The sequence below is a fragment of the Heterodontus francisci genome, chromosome 15 (genome assembly GCF_036365525.1).
Source record: "Heterodontus francisci isolate sHetFra1 chromosome 15, sHetFra1.hap1, whole genome shotgun sequence".
NCBI classification, from domain to species: domain Eukaryota; kingdom Metazoa; phylum Chordata; class Chondrichthyes; order Heterodontiformes; family Heterodontidae; genus Heterodontus; species Heterodontus francisci.
In genome coordinates, this window is record NC_090385.1 from 17,432,578 (window position 1) to 17,457,148 (window position 24,571).

Genomic DNA, 24,571 nt, shown 5'->3' on the forward strand with positions numbered 1-24,571 from the left:
AATCAGGTCCCCCCTCAACCTCCGTCTTTCTAATGAAAATAATCCTAATCTACTCAACCTCTCTTCATAGCTAGCACCCTCCATACCAGGCAACATCCTGGTGAACCTCCTCTGCACCCTCTCAAAAGAATCCACATCCTTTTGGTAATGTGGCGACCAGAACTGCACGCAGTATTCCAAATGTGGCCGAACCAAAATCCTATACAACTGTAACATGACCTGCCAACCCTTGTACTCAATACCCCGTCCGATGAAGGAAAGCATGCCGTATGCCTTCTTGACCACTCTATTGACCTGCGTTGCCACCTTCAGGGAACAATGGACCTGAACACCCAAATCCCTCTGTATATCAATTTTCCCCAGGACTTTTCCATTTACTGTATACTTCACTCTTGAATTGGATCTTCCAAAATGCATCACCTCGCATTTGCCCTGATTGAACTCCATCTGCCATTTCTCTGCCCAACTCTCCAGTCTATCTATATTCTGCTGTATTCTCTGACAGTCCCCTTCACTATCTGCTACTCCACCAATCTTAGTGTCGTCTGCAAACTTGCTAATCAGACCACCTATACTTTCCTCCAAATCATTTATGTATATCACAAACAACAGTGGTCCCAGCACGGATCCCTGTGGAACACCACTGGTCACACGTCTCCATTTTGAGAAACTCCCTTCCACTGTTACTCTCTGTCTCCTGTTGCCCAGCCAGTTCTTTATCCATCTAGCTAGTACACCTTGGACCCCATGCGCCTTCACTTTCTCCATCAGCCTACCATGGGGAACCTTATCAAACGCCTTACTGAAGTCCATGTATATGACATCCACAGCCCTTCCCTCATCAATCAACTTTGATAACCAACACTTGATGTACTTTTTTCCTTGTATGTTTAACATTCTGTACATATATGTTGATGATTAGATTATGTAGCAACATCTTACCTTTTTTAAAGTGTGTTTTCAGCCTGTGCTAGGCATGATTGTGATAGGAAGTAAATTTTAAAAATGCTTTCCGAAAAGCATAACCTAAATAAATTGAGAAGCACTATACTGATAATTCTACCACTAAGGTCGATTACGTAGGAGAGTGCCTCAAAAATCAAACACAACCATCCTCAAACACATGTGTCAGCTGTCTGAATAAAACTTACTTCACCAAAGAGGCACGGAGTGAGTTGCATCTTTAATGGCTAAATAGCTATACCTCCTTCTCCAGAAAACTTGCTCATAAAGACATGAATTTCATGAGTAAAGATATCAATTTAAACAATCAAAGATGACAAACAAAAGGTCAAATTCACTTTCTCAAATACCGGTGAAACAAACTATTGCAACAACAAACTGCTGTTAACTATATATTCTTTATTGATGTTCTGGAGGAGTATAGAGATATGATAAGCAGGGAACTTCACAGCTACAAGTAAATGATAAGTCAGCCTCATGAACAGAAATAAAAATAAGCTTTGAATTTACAAAATACAAATATTATAGATGAGACGTTTTGAAGATTTATATCTACAGCAATTTGATGGAAACTACTTGTCAACAGTGCTGTGGCAAACATTTCAATCAAGAATTTCTATTTCATAACTTAAACTTTTGCTCGTGTAATCTAAATGGAACTGGGATCATATAGGGTAATTACATTTAATCTGGTATAATCTTACAATTTATTTATTGGCACAGCATATTAATAGAATTCCTTACCAAGCCACTCGACATAGGAAAAGCGTGTTTTGTAAGATTTTCAAACATGGATTTTCTGCTGCGACCTTCCTGTTTGAGAGCAAACCTCAGGTTTCGCATATCCTGTCAAAAGTAAAAAGTAGCTATATCACAGTGTGCAACAGATACACAACATCCTTGTCATAAGTGATAGTGCATTGTTATTTATTCCCTCCTGCTCGTGAAAGTTATAAAGATGTAAACAGCTTAACCTTCAAGGCACAGAATCAGGGGTTTGCAAAATAAAGAACAACTGTTTCATATTAGATCACACTTAGTGAATATCAGAGTTATAACAAAGGATTAGAGAACAAATAATAAACACAAGGATTGTTATATTAGTAGGATTGTACAACAGATCCCCAATTGTGGGAAAGAAAGGAAGACGAAATCAGAGGCCAGATCAGAGAGTTTCAGTAGGAACAAAATTACTGTTCAATGAGATTTTAATTACCTAATTATTAATTGGGAGGTGGAAGAATTAATTGGTGATCTGGCAAAAGTGGACTGGATACAGCTACTTGAAGGAAAATCAGTGGCAAACCAGTGGGAGGCACTCAAAAGCAAGATTCTGCAGGCACAGTGTAGACATGTCCCCACAAAGATAAAGGGTGGTACGGCCAAATCTAGAACCCCCGGTTATCTAGAAGCATACAGGGTAAGATAAAGCAGAAAAAGAAAGCTTATGATGGTCACAAAGAACTTAATACCTTAGAAAACCTACAGAAGTATACAAAGTGCAGGGGTGAAATAAAAAGGAAAATTAGGAAAGCCAAGAGAGGACATGAAAAATTATTGGCAGGTAAAATCAATGAAACCCCAAAAATGTTTTATCAGTCCATTAAGAGCAAGAGAATAACTAAGGAAAGGGTAGGGCCTATCAGAGATGTACAAGGGAACTTATGCATAGATGCAGATGATGTGTGCAGGGTTCTTAACGAGTTTTTTGCCTCTGTCTTCACAAAGGAGAGGGATGATGCAGACGTTGTAGTAAAAGAGGAGTGTGAAATATTACATATGATCATAATGAGAGGGGAAGTACTTAAGGGTCTGACATCCTTGAAAAGTGGATAAATCACCAGGGCCGGATGGATTGTATCCCAGGTTGTTAAAGGAAGCCAGGGAGGAAACAGCGGATGCTCTGAGGATCATCTTCAAATCCTCACTAGATACAGGCAAGGTACCAGAGGATTGGAGGTCTGCGAACATTGTACCATTGTTTAAAAAGGGTGCGAGGGATAGGCCAAATAATTATAGGCCAGTCAGTCTGACCTCAGTGGTGGGTAAGTTATTAGAATCAATTCTGAGAGATAGGATAAACTGTCACTTAGAAAGCTATGAATTAATCAGGGATAGTCAGTATGGATTTGTTAAGGGAAGTTCATGTCTTACTAACTTAATTGAACTTTTTGAGGAACTAACAAGGAGGATTGATGAGGGTAGTACAGTGGATGTGATCTACATGGATTTTAATAAGGCATTTGACAAGGTCCCAGATGGCAGACTGGTCAGAAAAATAAAGGCCCATGGGATAACACGGGAATGTGGCAAGTTAGATCCAAAATTGGCTCAGTGACAGGAAACAAAGGGTAGTGGTCGACCAATGTTTTTGCGAATGGAAAGCGGTTTCCAGCGGCATTCCACAGGACTGAGTGTTGGATCCCTTGCTGTTTGTGGTATATTTTAATGAGTTGGACTTAAATGTGGGAGGCATGATTGGGAAATTTGCAGATGACACAAAAATTGGCCGTGTAGTTGATAGTGAAGAGGATAGCTATAGACTCCAGAATGATATCAATGGTTTGGTTGAGTGTGCAGAAAAGTGGCAAATGAAATTCAATCCAGATAAGTGTGAGGTAATGCTTTTGGGGAAGGCAAACAAAGCAAGGGAATACACAATAAACAGGATGATATTGAGAGGGTAGAAGTGCATGTCCACAGGTCCCTGAAGGTGGTAGGACAGGTAGATAAAGTGAAGACATATGGAATGCTTTCTTTTATTGGTCGAGGTATAGAATACAAAAGCAGGGATGTAATTGTGGAACTGTATAAAATGCTGGTTAGGCCACAGCTGGAGTATTGCGTACAGTTCTGGTTACCACATTACAGGAAGGACATAATTGCTCTGGAGAGAGTACAGAGGAGATTTACAAGAATGTTGCCAGGGCTTGAAAATTACAGCTATGAGGAAGGATTGGATAGGCTAGGGTTGTTTTCCTTAGAACAGAGAAGGCTAAGTGAGGGGTGACTTAATTGAGCTGTATAAAATTATGAGGGGCCTAGCTAGAGTAGACAAGAAGGACCTGTTTCCCCTAGCGGTGAGGTCAATTACGAGGGGGCACAGATTTAAGGTGATTGGTAGAAGGATTAGAGGGGACATGAGGAAATACTTCTTCATCCAGAGGATGATGGGTGCCTGGAATTCACTGCCAGGATCAGCGGTGTAGGCAGAAACCTTCAATTCATTTAAAAGGTACCTGGACATGAACCTGAAGTGCTGCAATCTGCAAGGATACGGACCAGGTGCTGGAAGGTGGGATTAGATTGAACTGCTAGTTTTTTCAGCCAGCGCGGACACAATGGGCTGAATGGCCTCCTTCTGTGCCACAACATTTCTCTGGTTCTAGAGTTCTAAAAGAAACGGAATTCTTAAAATGCGTACAGGATTCCTTCCTTAATCAGTGCCTGCAAGGGAAGAGGCATTGCTAGATCTCCTTGCATCAGGAGGTGGTTAGGGTCAGGATTCTGATCTTTAACATTTTACCATCCTACCCAATTGAACCCCACCCTTATTTTGGGGGAGGGGGGGTTAAAATTCAGTTCAAAGGTACCAGATTGGTATAGTGCAGATTTTAGCAAGGTAAGAAACCTAGCTAGCGAGGTTAAAACAGAAATTGGCACACTGGGCTGGTTTAAAACCCACCACTTTGATCAAACTTTTGGTCATCTGCCTCAAGATATCCTCATGCAATACAGTGTTAAATTTTGTTTTAGAACAGTCCTGAGACATTAAATGATAGAATGGTTACAGCACAGAAGGCAGCTATTCAACCTGTTGCACCTGAGCCAACTCACTGCAACAGCAACTCAGTTAGTGCCAATTCCCCATCCTTTCTCCATAGCCCAGCAAATTTCGTCGCTTCAAGTGCTAATCCAATTCCCTTCTGAAAGCTCCCTTTCTCTCTGTCTCCACCACACTCAGGCAGTGCATTCCAGATCCTAACAACTTGCTACATAAAAAAGATATTCCTCATGTCACCATTGGTTCTCAGGTCAATCTCCTGTAGTTGGTTCTTGACCCTTCCACCAACAGGAACAGTTTCTATCTAGTTCGTCTAGCTCCCTCATGATTTTGAATACCTCTATCAAATCTCCTCTCAACCTTCTATTCTCTGAGAACAACTCCAGCTTCTCCAACCTATCCACGTAACTGAAGTCCCTCATCCCTGGAACAATTCTCGGGAATCCTTGCTGCACCCTCTCTAAAGCTTTCACATCCTTCCTAATGTGCAGTGCCCAGAATTGGACACAATACTCAGTTGAGGCTGAACCAGTCTTTATAAAGGCTCATCATAACTTCCTCACTTTTGTACTCTATGGCACTATATAAATGCAAGTTGCTGTTGAGCTCAACACTGCAACATGCTTGAAAAGGAGACTGTAAAGGTGAATAAATACACATTAGAAAAACTACAAAATTGCAGAATGCAATGGATAAATAGAGGTTAAAACTGAACTAAAATTGAAGAGGAGTGCATATGAGGTCTATAGGTATAATAAAAATTTTAGAAACGGTGAACATAAGAAAATAAGCAAAACAGTTAGGAGAGGGATAAGAAAAAAAGGGAGTCTCAAAAAATACTATAAGGAACAGTATTCTACAAATATATCAATAAAAAAGAATTGGTAAACGCAAGTTGGGACCAGAGAAGAAGAGATACTAAATGTACTTCACTTCAGTGGGTACAAAGGACGACACTGGGGCAGAGGCAAATTCTACATTGATTAATGTATAATATTAAGTATAAGGAAAGTAATAGAGAGATTAAGTTAAATTAAAAGAGGACAAAGTACTGGGTGATGGGATGCATCCAAGGATTCTGAGGAAAATGGAGTATGAAATAACAGAATCCCTTAAAATTATCTGACAAGGTACCACACAGAAGACTAAAGGTAAAGATTAAAGGGCATGGAATCTGGGACAGAGCAGCAATTTGGATCAAAGGCTGAGAGAAAGGAGGAAACAGACAGAAGGTTCTATCCTAGGACCGCTTCTGTTCACTGTGTCCATCAATGATTTGGATACAGGGCGAGAGGGAGCAGTGTCCAGATTTGAAGCTAATGGGCCGGATTTTTTTGTAGAAATAAAGGTGAGGCTAACAGCGCTCACCATTAATTACGTGGAAATCAGACAGCAACTTCTAGCAACCACACATGTACAGTTAAATGCAGAAGTCAGGAATTTGCTGCCCTATATGCCCTATTATTTCAATAGTTGCACAATAACTGTATCTTGCTGAGAGACTTGCTGAATGGCGGGAGGTTCTTGTACTGATGTCATAGATACAGACTACAAACGCCATTAAAAAACTTGTCCACTCCAGTGTAAGTATCCTTTTAACAGTGTGATAAGTCTTAATTCCTGTCAAACCACCTCTCAGGCACTAAAAATTATTTTTTTTTTAAACAAGTGTGGAGTCTCATTCCTTCAAATTTAAATTATAGTTGGAGATTTAAGAAAATTTTTTTTATTAAACTTTACCTTTGTCTCTCCTCTCAATCAAATTGTTCTTTCCTTCTCTTTATTTCTCTCTCTGTACCTGATTTGACATAGAATTCAATATTTTATCTGCCACTTCCTGATTCATTCTTCAATGATTCATTAAGAACTTAAGTAATAGGATCAGTAGTAGGCCATATGGCCCCTCAAGCCTTCTCCACCATTCAATAAGATCGTAACTGATCTCGGCCTCGACTCCACTTTCCGCCAGATCCCCACATCCTTTGGTTCCCTTAGAGTCCAAATATCGATCTCGGTCTTAAATATACTCCATGACTGAGCATCCACAGCCTTCGGAGGTCGGGAATTTCGAAGGTTCACACTTTCTGAATGAAGAAATTCCTCATCTCAGTCTTAAACAATCGACCCCTTATCCTGAGACAATGGCCCCTGGTTCTAGACTCGCCAGCCAGGGGAAACAACATCTCAGCATCTGCCTTGTCAAGCCCCCTCAGCATCTTACATATTTCAATGAGATTACCTCTCATTCTTCTAAATTCCAGAGCATTTACGTCCACTCTACTCAACCTCTCATCAAAGGACAAACCTCTCGCCCGAGGAATCAATCTAATAAACCTTTGCTGCGCTGTCTCCTGCCTTAGATAAGGAGGCCAAAACTGTGCACAATACTCTAGGTGTGGTCTAGCCAAAGCCCTGTACAATTGCAGCAAGATTTCCTTACTCTTGTACTCCAACCCCCTTGCAATGAAGACCAACATGCTATTTGCCTTCCTAATTGCTTGTTTTACCTGCATGCTAACTTTGTGTTTCTTGTGCGAGGACACACAAACCTCTCTGAACACCAACATTTAAAAGTTTACCATTTAAAAAAAATTTAGATTTTCTACTCTACCAAATTGAACAACCTCACATTTTCACACATTACAATCCATCTGCCACCTTACTGCCACTCACTGAACCTATTTATATCCCTTTGCTGCCTCATTAAGAACATAAGAAATAGGAGTAGACCATATGGCCTTTCAAGCCTGCTTTGCAATCAATACGACCTTCTGCTTCAACTCCACTTTCCCGTCCATTCCCCATATCCCTTGATTCCCTGAAGGTCAAAAATCTGACTCTCTCAGCCTTAAAATATACTCAACAATGGAGTATCCACAACCCTCTAAGGTAGAGAATGCCAAAGATTTATAACATTCTGAGAGAAGAAATTTCTCCTGAGACTTTGCTCCCGTGTTCTAGATTCCCCAGCCAAGGGAAACAACCTCTAAGTATCTACTCTGTCAAGCCCCCTCCGAATCTTATATGTTTCAACAAGATCACCTCTCTTTCTTCTGAGCTCCAGAGAGTATACGCCCAATTTACTCAACCTTTCATCATAGGACAACCCTCTCATCCCAGGAACCAATCTAGTGAATCTTTGCTGTACCGTCGCCAAGGCAACTATATCCTTCCTTCAATATGGAGACCAAAACTGTGCACAGTACTCCAGGTGTAGTCTCACCAAAGCTCTATGAAATTGTAGCGTGTCCTCTTCACAGCTTACTGCCCCACCTAGCTTTGTATCATCAGCAAACTTGATACATTACTCTTGATTTCTTTATCTAAGTCATTAATATAATTTGTAAATAGCTAAGGCCCAGCACTGACCCTTGCGGCACCCCAACTTGAAAATGCCTCATTTATCCCTACTCTCTGCTTCTTGTCTGTTAACCAATCCTCCATCCATGCTAATATATTACCCCCAACTCTTTGAGCCCTTATCTTGCGTAAAACCTTTTATGAAGCACCTTGTTGAATGCTTTTTTGAAATCTATACTACATCCACTGGTTTCCCTTTATCTACCCTACTAGTTACATTCTCAAAAAGCTCTACTAGATTTGCCAAACACAATTTCCCTTTCATAAAACCATCCTGATTCTACCTAATCACATTATGATTTTCTAAGTGCCTTGGTAACACCTCCTTAATAACGGATTCCGGCATTTTCCCAACAACTGTTGGCAAGCTAACTGGTCTGTAGTCCCCTGTTTTATCTCTCCCTTCTTTCTGGTGTTACAATCGCTATCTTCCAATCTACTGGGACTGCTCCAGAATCTAGGGAATTTTGGAAGATCACAATCAATGCAACCACTATCGCTGCAGCCACCTTTTTTAGAACCTGGGATGTAGGCATCAGATCCAGGGGGTTTGTCTACTTTTAGACCCATTAGTTTCCCCAGTACTTTTTCACACTCTCATTAGCCCCTTGGCTGCTTTTGGTATGCTTTTTGTGTCTTCCACTGTGAAGACAGGTACAATTTTTTTTTTTTTAAGACTCTATCATTTCCTTGTTCCCCATTATAATTTCTCCTGTCTCAGCCTCTAATGGACCAACTTTTACTTTTGCTATTCTCTTCCTTTTTATATACTTACTATCTGTTTTAATATTTCTGGCTAGTTTACTCATATATTCTATTTTTCCCTTATCATCCCTTTTTTTTTTAAAGTCAACCTTGGCTGTTTTCTAAAACCTCCCTATCCTCAGGTTTACTATTATTCTTTGCAACATTATTCTTTTAATCTAATACTATCCTTAACATCTTTAGTCAGTCACAAATGGATCACTTTTCCCATGGAGTTTGTCGTCAATGGAATGCATTTTCATTAAGAATTTCAAATTATTTATTTAAATGTTTTCCAGTGCTTACCTTCCGTCATATCTTTTCATCTACTCTCCCAATCAACCTTATCCCCAAGTAATTGGCTTTATTTAAATTTAAGACTCTTGTTTCAGAATCAAGTATGTCACTCAAACTCAATGTGAAATTCCATCATTATGATCACTGTGCCCCAAAGGATCCGTTACTACAAGATTACTAATTAACCCTACCTCATTATACAAGATTTAAAATAGCTTTATCCCTGGTTGGTTCCACAACATATTGTTCTACAAACCTGTTTTGCATGCACCATCCAGACTAAAGACCTGCTCATGTCAGGAAAAAGAACCTGACCCGAACCCAACCGAACCACAGCAGACCCGAGCCCGACCCGGCCCAAGTCCCTCCGATTTTGCCCCGAGCCCAACCGGACCAGACCCCGACCCCGACTTGACCCGACCATCCCTTGACTTAACTTCGGACTCGGAACCTCCAGGAGGCTGCAGCGCATGCGTGATGATGTCATAGTGACGTCACGCGCTCGCCGCGCAGACTCAGTTTCGTCCTGGACTCCCAGCTCAGCTAAGTTTTTTTAAATTCCAATACTTACCAGCAGAGCACTTACCGTGCGTGTCCGGCCCGACCTAACCCGGCCTGGACTCGGCCCGACCTGACCCGAGCCCGAAAGCCGGATCCGAAAGATGGACCCGACCCAACTCCGACACATGTCGTCGGGTCCGGGTAGGGTAGCAGACCTTTACTTTAGACTACTTTTGCCACTTTGATTTGTCTAGTCTATATGAAGATTAAAATCCTCCACTATTATGGCATTACCTTTGTTAGAAACTCCTATTATTTATTGTTCCACGATATTGCTAGTGTTAGGGGGCCAGTGATTATGCCCCTTGTTATTCTTCATCTCCACCCATACTGATTCTATTTCCTGGTTTTCCGAGCCTAGATCCTTTCTCCTTACTATCCTTATGTCATCCTTTACTTTCATGGCAACCCACTCCTTTCCCATTCTGCCTGTCTTAACAAAATTTCAAGCACCCTGGAATATTTACCTTGCAACCATGGCTCTTTAACGATTATCATTACACAGAGATACACAGTTGCTTGTTCCGTCACATGGGTCCCAGATGCTCTGGAGAGGCCAAACATTTTGGATAGTGGCTGACAGGGACCTCCAGTGCAAAAGTCCACAGAAAGTCTATGGGTAAATCCAAGTCTGACAAATGGACTGCAAAATCCGGCCTAATACTAAAATAGGAGGCATAGTAAATAATTCTGAGGACCAAAGATATCTGCAAGGGGATACTGATACAAATGTGAAATAGGTAAAATAAGTGGCAGATGAAGTTCAATGTCAGTAAATGTGAGGTGGTACATTTGTTTAAAAAAAGTGATTATTTACTTTGAATGGGGGAAAGCTGTGTGATGCTCAACTTTTTCATACCTTTAACATCTCTGGCAGTAGTTCAACTGATTAAGGCTATGAGTAGTTGAACTGTCAAGTCCAAGGTTTGATCAGCCGTCTATGCTGAGTTAGCTGATGTTAACCAGGCAACAGCAAGACTACCAAATGAAGGAGGATAGCTGTGGCCATGGTCCCAGCTCCTGATCACTATCCAGTAGTCTCTGCTGCAAGTGTGCTGTTAGATGCCAGGTAAGAACAAGACTGAGATCAGGATATGCCAGAATCAAATATCCACTCAAGGTTCACACATTAATAATAGCACTCGAATGAACAACAGAGGACAACTGCTGCCAATTGAGCTGTAGGCCTATAAGGAGTCAAAGCCCTTATGCAAGAGCACAATGAACACAATTGGCAGAAAAAGACAGAGAAAAACATTGGTCAGATTAATAAAACAAAAGGTTTATCTGACTTCTTGGTTACAACTTTCAACATAATGTAAGAAATAGGAGGAGACGACCATACGGCCCATTGAACCTACTCTGCCATTCAATATTATCATAGCTGATCTTGGGCTTCAGCTCCACTTTCCTGCCCACTCCCCATATCTCTTGATTCCCTGAAACACCAAAAATCTGTCTATTCCAGCCTTAAATATATTCAACAATAGCACAACCTCAACCCTCTGGGGTAGAGAATTGTAAAGGTTCACATAACTTTGAGTGAAGAAATTTCTCATCTCAATATTAAATGATCAGCCCCTTATTGTGAAACTCGTTCTAGATGTCCCAGTAGGGGAAAGAACGTCTCAGTATCTACCCTGTCAAGCCCCTTCACAATCTTGAATGTTTCAATGAGATCACCTCTCATTCTTCTAAACGCCAAAGAATATAGCCCCAATTTACCCAGCCTCTCATCATCGGCTAATCTTCTCAACCCAGGGACCAATCCAGTAAACCTTCACTGTACTGCTTCCAATGCAAGTATATCCTTCCTTACATATGGAGACCACAACTGCACACAGTATTCCAGGTGTGGTCTCACCAAACCCCACACAATGGCAGCAATACTTATTTATTCGTGTACATCAATCCCCTTGTAATAAAGGCCAACATGCCATTTGCTTTCTTAATTGTTTGTTGCACCTGCATGCTAATTTTTTGTATTCCTTGCACGAATACACCCAAGTCTCTCTGATCAACATTTACAAGTTTGGTAGTACAGAACTTGGGAATTGCTGAAAATAGAGACATGTTGTCGAAGCTTTTCATCTTGCACTCATCAGGACAATCCGCAAGAACACCAAAGCAAGGGAAAAAACACATTTATACTGTATGAGAAGACAGTGCTGATTGGTTGGCAAGTAAACAGTGATTGACAGAGGTGCTGCCATGGAGAATGCACCAGTTATGGTGACCAATAGTTAACTGCCAAGCTTTGTTTGAAATTTAAACCAGGCAGCTTGACTCCAATTGGTCAAGGCATTGCTCTGAGGAATGAACCAGCAAATGACTGTCACTTATATTGCTTTGCTGAAACAGGCACATTGTGTGTACAGTATTTTTCTACAAAGAACAAGGCCCTGTGTATTAATATATGCAGCTTCCAGTAGACGCAAATGTGCCACACTGCGAACCCGACTGACAATCTTAAATTGGTTGTCAGCGTAATTCTTAGCAGAGGATTATTTAGCAAATGTTGTCCAATCGCAGAATCACATCTAATGTTGGCATTATGTTTTGAGTTTTCCAAGCATGAGTTGGTTGTGTACGGCCTGTACCTTGTCCATGGTGAACAGCGGAAAGGACATGTTGTCTGATACAGTCCCCAGCCTTTGGGACGTACGGCCTATATACTAGCATCACACTGACATTGAAATTCATATATCACATTACTCATTTGTGTGATAGGCAGAACATCTTTTTGGTTTGACGGCAGCATCCTGTTAGTGGCGAACACCACACATGTTGCTACTGCATATTAGCAGCCTGAAACAGCTAGCTTTACCTGTTGCTCAAATTTTTGGGATACATTACCCTTCCAAAAATGTCTCTATTTTCAGCAGTACTCAAATTTACAAGTTTCACACCATTTAAAAAATATTCTGCTTTTCTATTTTTACGACTAAAGTGAATAATCTCACACTTCCCCACATTGTACTCCACCTGCCACTTTGTTGCCTACTCACTTAACCTGCCTATATCTCTTTGCAGCCTCTTTGTGTCCTCCTCACAGCTTGCATTCCAACCTAGCTTTGCATTGTCAGCAAACTTAAAAACATTAGTCTGTCTCTTCATCTAAGTCATTAATATAGATTGTAAATAGCTGAGGCCCCAGCACTGATCCTTGCGGCACTCCACTAATCACAGCCTGCCAACTTGAAAACGCCCCATTTATCTCTGTTTCCTGTCCGTTAACCAATCCTCTATCCATGATAACATATCACTCCCAACTCCTTATCTTGTGTATTAACTTCTTGTGTGGCACCTTATCGAATGCCTTTTGGAAATCCAAGTATACTACATCTACTGGTTCCCCTTTATCTACCCTACTAGCCACATTCTCAAAAACTCTAATAAATTTGTCAAACAGGATTTCCGTTTTATAAAACCATGCTGACTTGTTCTAATCATACGATGCTTTTCCAAGTGCAAAGTTAAAACTTCCTTGGTAACAGATTCCAGCACTTTCCCATCGACTGCTGTCAGACTAACTGGCCTGTAGTTCCCCGTTTTCTCCCTCTCCCCACACTCCGCAACCCCCTTTCTTGAACAGCGGGGTTATATTTGCTAACTTCCAATTTACTGGGACTGTTCCATAAATTCCCTAGATTCTGGAAAATCATAGCCAGTGCATCCACTATCTCTGCAGCTACCTCTTTTAGAAGTTATATTTAACGTTCAAATGCTTCACATGCAAATTTGCATCCAAATAATACAACAGCAGTTGGTATGGCTATGAGTATAGAACATTTCAAAGTAGATTCTTCAGCTCATTATAAGTCATGTGTATCAGCATTACGCAGCCATAGTTAATCATAGAATCATAGAAAGTTTCAGGCACAGAAAGAGACCACATGGCCCATCACGTCTGTGCTGGCCGAAAAACGATCCACCTGTTCTAATCCCACCATCCAGCATTTGGTCCGTAGCCCTGCAGCTTGCGGCACTTGAGGTGCATATCCAGACTCCATTTGATTGAGTTAAGGGTCTCTGCCTCAACTACCCTTTCAGGCAGTGAGTTCCAGACCATCACCACCCTCTGGGTGAAAAAGGTTTTCCTCATCTTCCCTCTAATTTTTCTACCAATCACTTTAAATCTAAGCCTCCTTGTCACTGACCTCTCTGTTCAGGGGAATAGACCATTCACCTCCACTCTATCCAGGCCCCTCAAAATTTTGTACATTTCACTCAGATCTCCCCTCCCCTCTGTTCCAAGGAGAACAACCCCAACCTATCCAATCTTTCCTCATAACTGCATTTTTCCAGTCCCGGCAACAACCTCATAAATCTCCTCTGTACCCTCTCTAGTGCAATGACCAGAACTGCACACAGTACTCAATTTGTAGCCTAACCAATGAGTTGAACAGTTCCAGCATAACCTCCCTGCTCTTGCATTCTATACCTCAGCTAATATTGGAAAGGATTCCATTTGCTTCTTAACCACCTACCTTAAGGGAACTGTGGACATTCACTCCAAGGTCTCTCACTTCCTCTACACTTCTCAGTATTTTCCCGTTAATCATGTGTTCTTTTGCCTTGTCTGACCACCCCAAATGCATCACCTCACACTTCGCCAAGGTGACTTCCATTTGCCACTTTTCTGCCCATCTGACCAGACCATCAATATTTTCCTGCAGCCTACAGCTATCCTCCTCACTATCTACCATACGGGCAATCTTTGTGTAGTCCGCAAACTTCTTGATCATGCCACCTACATTTATGTCCAAATCGTTAATATACACCACAAAAAGCAGGGCACCCAGTACTGAACCCTGCGGAACGCCAATGGAAACAGCTCTCCAGTCGCTAAAACAGCTGTCAACAATTAGCCTTTGTTTCCTACCACTGAGCCAATTTTGTCCACCTTGCTGCATTTCCCTGGATCCCATGGGATTTTATTTTTTTAAACCAGTCTTCCATGTGGGACCTTGTCAAAAGCCTTGCTAAAATCCATGTAGACCACATCAACTGCGCTACCCTCATCTATCTTCCTTGTTACTTCTTCAAAAAATTCAATCAAGTTGGTCAAACAAGATCTTGCCTTAATAAATCCATGCAGACGATCCTTGATTAACCTGTGCTTTTCTAAGTGACAGTTTATCCTGTCTCTCAGGATAGTTTCCAATAATTTGCCCACTACTGAGGTTAGACTGACTGGCCTGTAATCATTCGGTCTATCCTTCGCTCCCTTTTTAAACAGAGGTACGACGTTAGCAATTCTCCAACCCTCCGTGACTTGTCAGCACAAATTATTCAAAGGGGAAATTAAGGCATTTCATGACATAGGGGTAGATTCCATTAGGACACTACTGTCTGGCAACAGATGTAATGGGACATTAAATAGCCCATGGATGATCTTTCTGGGAATAACGCAACATTTTTTCATGTAGAACTTTTTTTTTAAGGTTTTAAAAAAGCACAGCTGCACTAAAAAGAGTGCTATTCAATCAGCTGATGCACTGCAATCAAATTCTTGACATAGCTTTAGAACAAATGTCACCACAGCAATTCCAAATATTTTTCTGAGGACAAAAAAGAAACTTGGTTGAGCTTTACATCAAGAATGCGATTAAAATATACAAAGACCAACTCAATTTGCTGTGAACTGATATTTCCCAGGACCATTGGCTGTAAGGACACATTAGTTTGCCACAGACTAAACTGCACACTTACCAGTCCAGCACATCAAAAAAAAATTATTTTCAACTCCAAGCACACAGATGTTGGATGATCATAGTCCCAGGAGATACAAACCAGACTGCATGATGTTCTGTTTTTCTTGTTTCCTGTTTTCTATTCATTTGTAAACTTGAGTCTTAGGATGCATTTATTTGTAACTTTAAAAAAAACGTGTGAAAGAAGGTGAGCCGTTTCTCTCCAGGATCTACCACTAAAAGCTAGAGAAATTATTTACAATCATCTGCAGCCAATTAAGAACACTGATTCGAGCTGAAGTGAACAGAAGACAGTCTCTCCAATACCGGTACAGCAATTCCACGAGTCCTTTAAAAACATATTGTACACAGTAAGATCCATTCAGCAATACCTATTGCTCTTTGGAGTCTAATTGTCACAAAGAGGATATACAACAACTTTGCTAAACATAAGATTAGATTAGATTAGAGATACAGCACTGAAACAGGCCCTTCGGCCCACCGAGTCTGTGCCGACCATCAACCACCCATTTATACTAATCCTACACTAATCCCATATTCCTACCAAACATCCCCACCTGTCCCTATATTTCCCTACCACCTACCTATACTAGTGACAATTTATAATGGCCAATTTACCTATCAACCTGCAAGTCTTTTGGCTTGTGGGAGGAAACCGGAGCACCCGGAGAAAACCCACGCAGACACAGGGAGAACTTGCAAACTCCACACAGGCAGTACCCAGAATCGAACCCGGGTCCCTGGAGCTGTGAGGCTGCAGTGCTAACCACTGCGCCACTGTGCTGCCCTAAGTCAAGTCTTTGGCAATCTTCCTTTAAGACAGTATAATTTTTTTTTGATATTTGAACAGGGGCCATCCTAATGTGGAGACTGTAATGTTTTTGAAATGAACAGAAGCACAAACTATAGTTTTGAGAACAGTAAGATAAGCAATCAATTAGAGATAATAAAGAGGCACAGCTTCATTATTTTTCATTAAAAGCAATCCTACAAAAAACTTTGTAAAAGTGCTTTCGCTCCTTCTGAATTTACGTTAAATATTTTGTGGCACAATGCTGGCTGTACTGAAATTATTGACCTGATATTTATGGGGAGGTGGAGGCTGCAGCAGCTGGGAAACATGAGAATGTGGGTAACGCAGAGGTCCTGCTGAATTTAATGGCAGGACCTCAATTGAGCCTTTTACCTTTGTTTCCCGGCTGGTAGCTGGCCTAGCTGCCGGGTTGGATGTCCTGCACTGGAAGGCCACAGCTGGGAGCAGAGAAGAGGGAGGGAGAGAGAGAGATCGCAGGTTGTGAGGCTTTGGATTGTGGGGAAGGAGGCAGGTTAGTGAGAGGAGCTGGAAGGAAACACTTTGGCTCCTCCTGGCCCACATGCAGTCCAGAAAGGTACTTAGTTGTTAAATCTTGCTTTTCTCGACTCCCTTTTGCCCTGCGAAACCTGACCCCCAGCCATCGAGTCTAAATGGCTACTTAAGTCTGAGGTATACAGCCACATTAACATATTTAAATAACTGACCCACCTCTTGAGAGCAGGTTAGCCGCATACCCCCCACCCCGCCCCCCCCCCAAAACAACTCACCTCTGGGCGGCACAGTGGCGCAGTGGTTAGCACTGCAGCCTCACAGCTCCAGCAACCCGGGTTCGATTCTGGGTACTGCCTGTGCGGAGTTTGCAAATTCTCCCTGTGACCGCGTGGGTTTTCGCCGGGTGCTCCGGTTTCCTCCCACAGCCAAAGACTTGCAGGTTGATAGGTAAATTGGCCATTGTAAATTGTCCCTAGTGTAGGTAGGTGGTAGGGGAATTGAGGGAAGGTGGGGATGTAAGGGAATATGGGATTAATGTAGGATTAGTATAAATGGGTGGTTAATGGTCGGCACAGACTCAGTGGGCCGAAGGGCCTGTTTCAGTGCTGTATCTCTAAAATAAAATAAAAATAAATAAAATAAAAACCTGGAAGAGGGTGTGTTGAAGACAGGTTGGGTGTCCAATCACAGTAAGGTCAATTCAAAAACAAAATCCGGAAGCTATTATCAGCGTCTAGAGCATTCCCACACCACCAAAATAAACAACAACGCAAATTCTTTGCCCTGAAGTATTTCTCCCTCATTAACCATCATTCAGCCATTCCAATGATATACTTACTTGACATCCATACACCCACACATTTCCAGTAGCAGGACAAGCAGACACCCTGCAAATTCTTTCCCTTTCTAGCCTGCGTTCGTTTTTGCCAAGTGTATTGCTCTGCCAACAACTAGCACACACCAGGGATCCAACCTTCCTGACCTTTATGGCTGATGACCACACACTGCATTTACCCATTATGCCAACAGTGGGGGGTGGGTGGGGGGGGGAGCTCAACACACATTTCATTAGATCAAGGCAATTATGCTTCAGCTATCCAACTGTCGTCTTGCATGCAATTCAGTGTTTTACTGCAACAACAATTCAAGTTTCCTTAAACTTTCCTGCTATATTTCATATTGTTCCTATATTTTTATATTTGGTATGCAAGACAGTATGGGCAGAATCAACTGAAACAAGGGCATGAGACCCAGAAAATTTGACTCTAGTTGTTGCTAGCAGTTAAGACTCAGTGGAATTATGCAGAAATTTTCCCAAGAAAATTATATATCCCAAAGATACTGGTTCATCAAATGGTGGTTAACACTGCTTTTGAACGTGCATAAAGCTCATCAGGCAGACAGATGGCAGTGACGAACAACACTGGTACACAATGCATGGAGACTACTGCTCTGAGAGCCATTTTTAACATTCATGTATAAACAAACAATACAGCCCCGAATAGTGTTTCCCATTATAAGAGCCTTACTTTGCAAGTAATTTCCAATCCATAAGAATTTTCACCTCTGCTCGACTGGCCACCTATCTTTTCAACGCGACTGATCACCCCCAGAGGGACGTCAAGGGTCATCAAGGGATCCTGTGTAAAAGGAAAAAACAGTATATAACTGCTCAAGTTTTCAACACATACAGTTGCATCACTTGCCTCTGACAGCAAAACTTATAGTAAAACCTTTTAGAAATTAATTACTCTTCAAGTGACTGAAATGTGGTTAAACCTCTTCATAGATGTTATGAGACATCTGTCAGTGTGTAAACTTCAAGCAAAATAAAACCGTCAAGAAGCATAAAGTCACAGAATATGCCTTTATTTACTGCATTCTTTATTAAATTATTAACCGGACAACCTGTTTCTGCATCAAAAGACTGGCATTTTTAAAGATTTCCAAAAATTGAGACATGGTTCTGTGCTTTTCTTTAATTCTATTTTATTGCATTCATCTTCACCAATGTCAATATAGTTTTCAGCAGATTACATTGAAGTAATTTCCAAATCTTTAAAAGCTTTCAGCGTTCAACGGAGCGAGTATTTGGCAGATTAAGGAAGTCTTTTGCTTTGGGACTTGTGAGCAAGTGAGATAGGACCAGGGGGAGTTACAGCTTCTTATCGGGCACATTTCAGAATACTGACTGCTGTGTTTTTTTTTTCCGTGTCATGTCTCATCAAACAATTGCATCAACAAAATTTATGAAGGAAGGTAAGACCATCTTCAAGCACACCATGCACTCATTTAAAAGTAACCCTGGGTAGGAAGGGTGTTGAACAGTATTAACATTTATTTTCTTGTACTGGAGATTTGATGCCTGACAAAACATATATAATGTTGAAACCTCCAATACATGCATTTAAAAACCTCTCTCTAATAATGTAAATGCTGTGAATTTCTTGCATATGCAAAGGCTAAGATGCAGGTTGAATTGTCTACCTACCAGGGTTGGTGAGATTATGCTCTGGATTTGCTCACTTCCACTTCAGCATAAATTTCCCAAGAATTTTCACATTTACTACAACCACTAGGTTGATATTTCTGCTCCTAGTCACAAACCACAAGAACACAATTTAAATGAACCCTGAGTTTACTCTAACACAGGGGTTCTCAAATGGGGTTTGTGAGTTGATTTGACCCTTTAGTAGTCTTCTCTGCTCCCCTGTGTATTGTGACAACTGGAACAGTCTCAGATACAAAGACTGTGCATGCGCAGACTCACACTGTTGGACACCATTTGCACTGCAGCCACACACCAAGGCTCCTACGATAGCACCTTCCAAACCCGCAACCTCGATCACCTAGAAGGTCAAGGGCAGCAGATGTATGGGAACACCACCGCCTGCAAGTTCCCCTCCAGCCACACATCATCCTGACTTGGGACTATATCACCGTTCCTTCACTGTCACTGGGTCAAAATCCTGGAACTCCCTTCCAAAAAGCACTGTGGGTGTACCTACCCCACATGGACTGCAGTGGTTCAAGGCGGTGGCTCATCACCACCTTGTCAAGGACAATTAGAATTGGGCAGTAAATGCTGGCCTAGCCAGCAATGCCCACGTCCCACAAACGAATAAAAAAAAACATTTGCAACATGTTTGGGCGAGTTCCTCTGCATACCACTAGCTTCTACAGATTTATCTCAATAAGTTTCTTTTTGATTGCTTCTACGTCCATAGAATAAATCACTCACTGCATTTAACAAAATAGAAGGAGTTAGAATTTCTTGAAACCTGGGCTCAGAGGAGGAAAATCAGTTAATTAGTCCAACATTGCGTGGACCAAGGTCACAAGTCTTTCTTTTCTTTCCTCTCATGTGGAGCCCATCTTGTGTCAGTTGGAAGTTGAAAAGAAACTGTTTATTTCATTAAACTGGGTGGTTGAGATGGAGTGTGCATATGCCACATGAATTTGGAGGGGGTGGAAAGAAAGAGACTTGCCATTCTCTGGACCTGCAGCAAGGCGTGTTGGATTTGTTATTCAGATAAGAAAACAAGGGCTTTGAGACCAAAAAATATAGCATCACTAATGCCATTCTGTTAACTCAGTGTAGGCCAAGGATCAAATCCATGCACCAAGGATCTCTCCTTCAATGTCTTCAGCTGAGTTAATAAAATACCTGAAGGTGCCATCACGATTTTCCTCATACCTCAGACTCGTGATACAACCGAGGCTGGAGGAGTGCACTGTCTTTCTCGAGTTCCACTTCTCCATAGGTCACAACATATATTTAAATGCCACTTAGCAATTACATACTCTATTTTGTTTCAGAATAATATCCACCAACCAGGTTTCTTTAATAAATAGTAAAATTATTACATTTATATTAAACAAGACTTATTCAATAAGGAGGCAAAGCATTAACACACAGGTTGAAATATGAAAGTTCCCTTCTAGATTAATCCAACACACACCGGTTAAAAAAAGTTCTCTCCGCAGAGATCTCTTTACAAAAAGGACAACAAAAAAAACCTTGGCCAAATACTTGTTAATTCTTAAAGGAAAAAAGGGCAAGATGTGCGATGTTCTCCGCTGGCCCTTTAGGTCTGCCATCCAGATACTCGGAGACGGCTTTGACTGGGAATTTTTTTCAGCAGTTCTCTTCAGGCAACGTCAAGGATTAGTCTGGTAGGCTTTTCAGGAGAAATGCAGCATCAATTTTTCCAGTCCACACACTGGATTCTCAGGGTTTCTCAAAGAGGTGGAAAAGAATGAGCTGGTGGCTTCTCTCTAACAGGCTGACCCACCCGCCCCCATCGCCCCCCCAGCTGACTCAAAACAATATCCAAAACGAAACCAACTCCTGGCCACCATAAATCTTGACGTCACTTCTCTGTAATCAATTCCCCTAGTCACCAAGGCTCCTGCTGTTTACTTAGCTTAAAACATGTGACATCCATTAGGGGTTCGTTTTTAAACAAAATCTCAAGTTCTTCCAGTGACCTTTTTTAAAAAAACATCAAAGTCCAGCATCTATGGAATCTCTTCAGTCTTTTAAATGAATTCATTTCCAGAATTATTAAACACAAGTCCTCAAACCTTTTTTTAAATCGAAGCAATTTCATAACGCCTCCATCCTTGAAGGAATGAAACGCCATTTTAAAATGCGTTTCAGCACAAAGAGTGGGGAAAAAAACAGAAGATACAAAAAAAATGATTTACACACTCATTCTCATTCACTCTTTGCCTGTAACTAAGACAGTTACAGGTACAGCCCTGTACCATCTTTGTACTGTTACAAGAGTGCTTCTATTCATTATAAAATATGTTTTATGGACTTATAGTTGAATCATGGTCATTGATTCATCTGGAAGCTTGAAGAGATGCTGAGCTTGGTGTTTGTTTTTTTAAAAAGAAGTCACCAGAAGGATTCCTGGATTTGGCTTGTAAACAAGCCCTTACTCGAAGGCACCGGTTTCCAGATAAAATACCAGCAGGGAGCTTGTTGTTTTGACTTGGGGAGATGTTTTCAAAGAATAACAGGTCAAGATTTATAAAGGTCAGGCTTGTTTTCTGGAATGTTTTTGGTTTCACTTTGAATTGTTACAAAAGACATTTGTTTTATGCCCAAGAAAACCCAGCTCATCTCTTTCTCTTGGAAAGAAACCCTGCATATCCAGTGCGTCAGTCTCCTCTTTCCTCCTATAATTGAAGAAACCTTGCATATTGAATGTGTGGGAACTGAGACCCCTGCTGCCGCATTTCTGCTGTAAGGCCTATCTGAAGGCTCTGTAACTGCATTTCTTGGAAAGCCTACCCAAACTGATCTTCAGCATCGCCTGGAAAGAACTGTTGTAGGAAGATTCCAGTGACAGCCATCTATATGTATTTGGGATGCCAAACTAAAACAAAGGACATCTTTCCATATCTTCTCTTTTTTTCTTCAAGAATGAGCAAGTATTCAGACTAAATGGGGTTTTTTTGTCTTTTTTTGGTAACACAGCTCTAAAGCAAAATTCCCTTTCATTTTTCCGGTTAACCGATGTATGCACGTATGTGTATGTGAGTGCAAGGGGCTAAGGTAAAAAGGGAGCTGTTAAACTTCAATCTGTGTGATTATGCTTTGCTTCATTCCTGGTTAAGACTTGTTTCATACTCAACTTATAATTTTGTTGTTTATTAAAGAAACCTGGTTGGTGTGTTTTATTCTAGAAGTGGGAAAATTTAAATGGGTGTTATGACCTGTGGAGAAGTGGAACTAGAATAAACAGTGCACTCCTCCCACCTCGGTCGTAACATATACCCAGGGGCTCTTAGCGGAATAAACCCAATGCCGATGATGTACAATTGTAAGTGGGGTAATAATAATTGAAAAAGAAAAAATGAAAATAAAAAGAACCAGGTTTCTTGTGTAATAGAATAAAGTCTACATGACCGGAATGACCTTCACAGTTGATGCAACGTTTCTAGGGAAGGAGGATGTATCCCTGGCTGATTTGAGGAACTTACCCAAAGCTAAGCTAGTAGCACTGGCAGCAAAATGGGGTTAGAGTTAAAACCAGGAGCAAAAAAAGCAGACAAAATTGAAGTAATTGCACAATATTTGAAATTGGAAGAAGAAAGCAAAGCAGAGGGTAGTGCAGTTGAATCAGCTAAAATTCAATTACAGATGAAGCAGCTTGAGCAAGAAAAAGAATTGGAAAAACTTGAACTTGAAAGAGAATTGACAATGAAGGAACCTAAACTTGAGGAGAAGGAAAGAGAAAGAGAAGGAACGGAATTCTAATTTTAAAAGATAATACTAAGACAAAGGAGTGGCCTTAGCTCCAAGCAAAGTTCTGGTGCAGGAAAATCTGACCCCAGCCCAGGACCCAGTGGAGAGCTGTTTAAATTTGTACAAGCTGTCCCCAAGTTTGAGGAAAGGAACATAGAGGCATTTTTAATTTCTTTTGAAAAGATAGCCAAACAGATGAAGTGGCCAAAGGAAAGCTAGACACTACTTATGCAAAGCAGGTTGATGGGCAGAGCTCATGAAGTTTACGCCATGCTTTTTTAAAAATTATATATATTTTTTTTATATTTAGAGATACAGCACTGAAACAGGCCCTTCGGCCCACCGAGTCTGTGCCGACCAACAACCACCCATTTATACTAATCCTACATTAACCCCATATTCTCTACCACATCCCCACGATTTTCCTACCACCTACCTACACTAGGGGCAATTTACATTGGCCAATTAACTATCAACCTGCAAGTTTTTGACTGTGGGAAGAAACCGGAGCACCCGGCGAAAACCCACGCAGACACAGGGAGAACTTGCAAACTCCACACAGGCAGTACCCAGAACTGAATCCGGGTCGCTGGAGCTGTGAGGCTGCGGTGCTAACCACTGTGCCGCCCCAAAAAAAAATTATTGACAGCCGTGCGATTGCTCCCACCACTTGCAAACAACAATTAACCTTTACTGCTACAACAGAAACTACATATACTATTGTATACTTCCCTCATTAGGGAGATGGAACAGAGATGCCATCACCATGGCCTCCCCCGATAGAGGGAGCTCAACCACCTCCCCGCCCCAAAAATTTAAAATGACTTGGGAAAAATGTTTACCTTTCTGAGAAGGCTTCTGCAGATTATGAGATGGCAAAAAAGAGATACTCTTGCTGCGTATGAATTAGTCCCTGAAGTGTACAGGCAGAAATTTTGGAACCTCTGGAGATTGCCTGGGAAGACTTATATAGAATTTGAGAGGGTAAAGCAAATTAATTTTGATCGTTGGATACGGGCATTAAAGATATAAGCCATGTATGAGAACCTGAGGGAAATAATTCTCCTAGAGAAATTTAAAAATGCATTCTTTCCATTAGTAAGAACCTATGTAGAGAACCAGAAGGTTTCAACGGCCAGACAGGCAGCGGAAATTGCTGATGATTATGAGCTTGTGTACAAGCCCAAACCCGTTGTCCGTCACCCCCATAAACCAAAGAAGGATAGAAGGTGGGAGGGTGAAAGGAAGGCAAGTAGCCGGGGATGCCTCAGGATCTCCTCCTCAGGCCAGAAAGGAAGATGCTGACGGTGGAAGTGAGGTCCAAAAGCCTAAGTGTTTCCATTGCTACTAGGTGGAACATCTTCATGCAGAATGCTGGAAGCTGCGGGGTAAACCCATGGGACTTATTGGGGTACGCAAAGCCAAAGCAGAGAAAGTTTCCCTGACCGTGAGTACGACAGATCAGGCTGTAGCTCTGACTGCAGCTGTAAGGCCAAATACAAAAACCAATGTGAGGGCAGGGGCTGTGAATAAGATAACCTATTGTTATACTCAGGGATACATGAGCCACCCAAACT

At 41.4% G+C, this 24,571-nt stretch overlaps 1 protein-coding gene across 3 annotated transcripts in view; it reads right to left on the reverse strand.

Annotated features, from left to right (window-relative positions):
- mtm1 (myotubularin 1) overlaps window positions 1-24,571 on the reverse strand; it is a 161,939-nt gene that overhangs the window by 79,350 nt on the left and 58,018 nt on the right. For all 3 annotated transcript variants that reach the window (XM_068047162.1, XM_068047163.1, XM_068047164.1), the window contains 2 exons: window positions 18,262-18,372; window positions 1,708-1,809 (listed from right to left, as the gene is read on the reverse strand). In XM_068047162.1, the coding sequence (XP_067903263.1) occupies window positions 1,708-1,809; window positions 18,262-18,372 (213 nt within the window). The remainder of the gene's footprint in view (window positions 1-1,707; window positions 1,810-18,261; window positions 18,373-24,571) is intronic.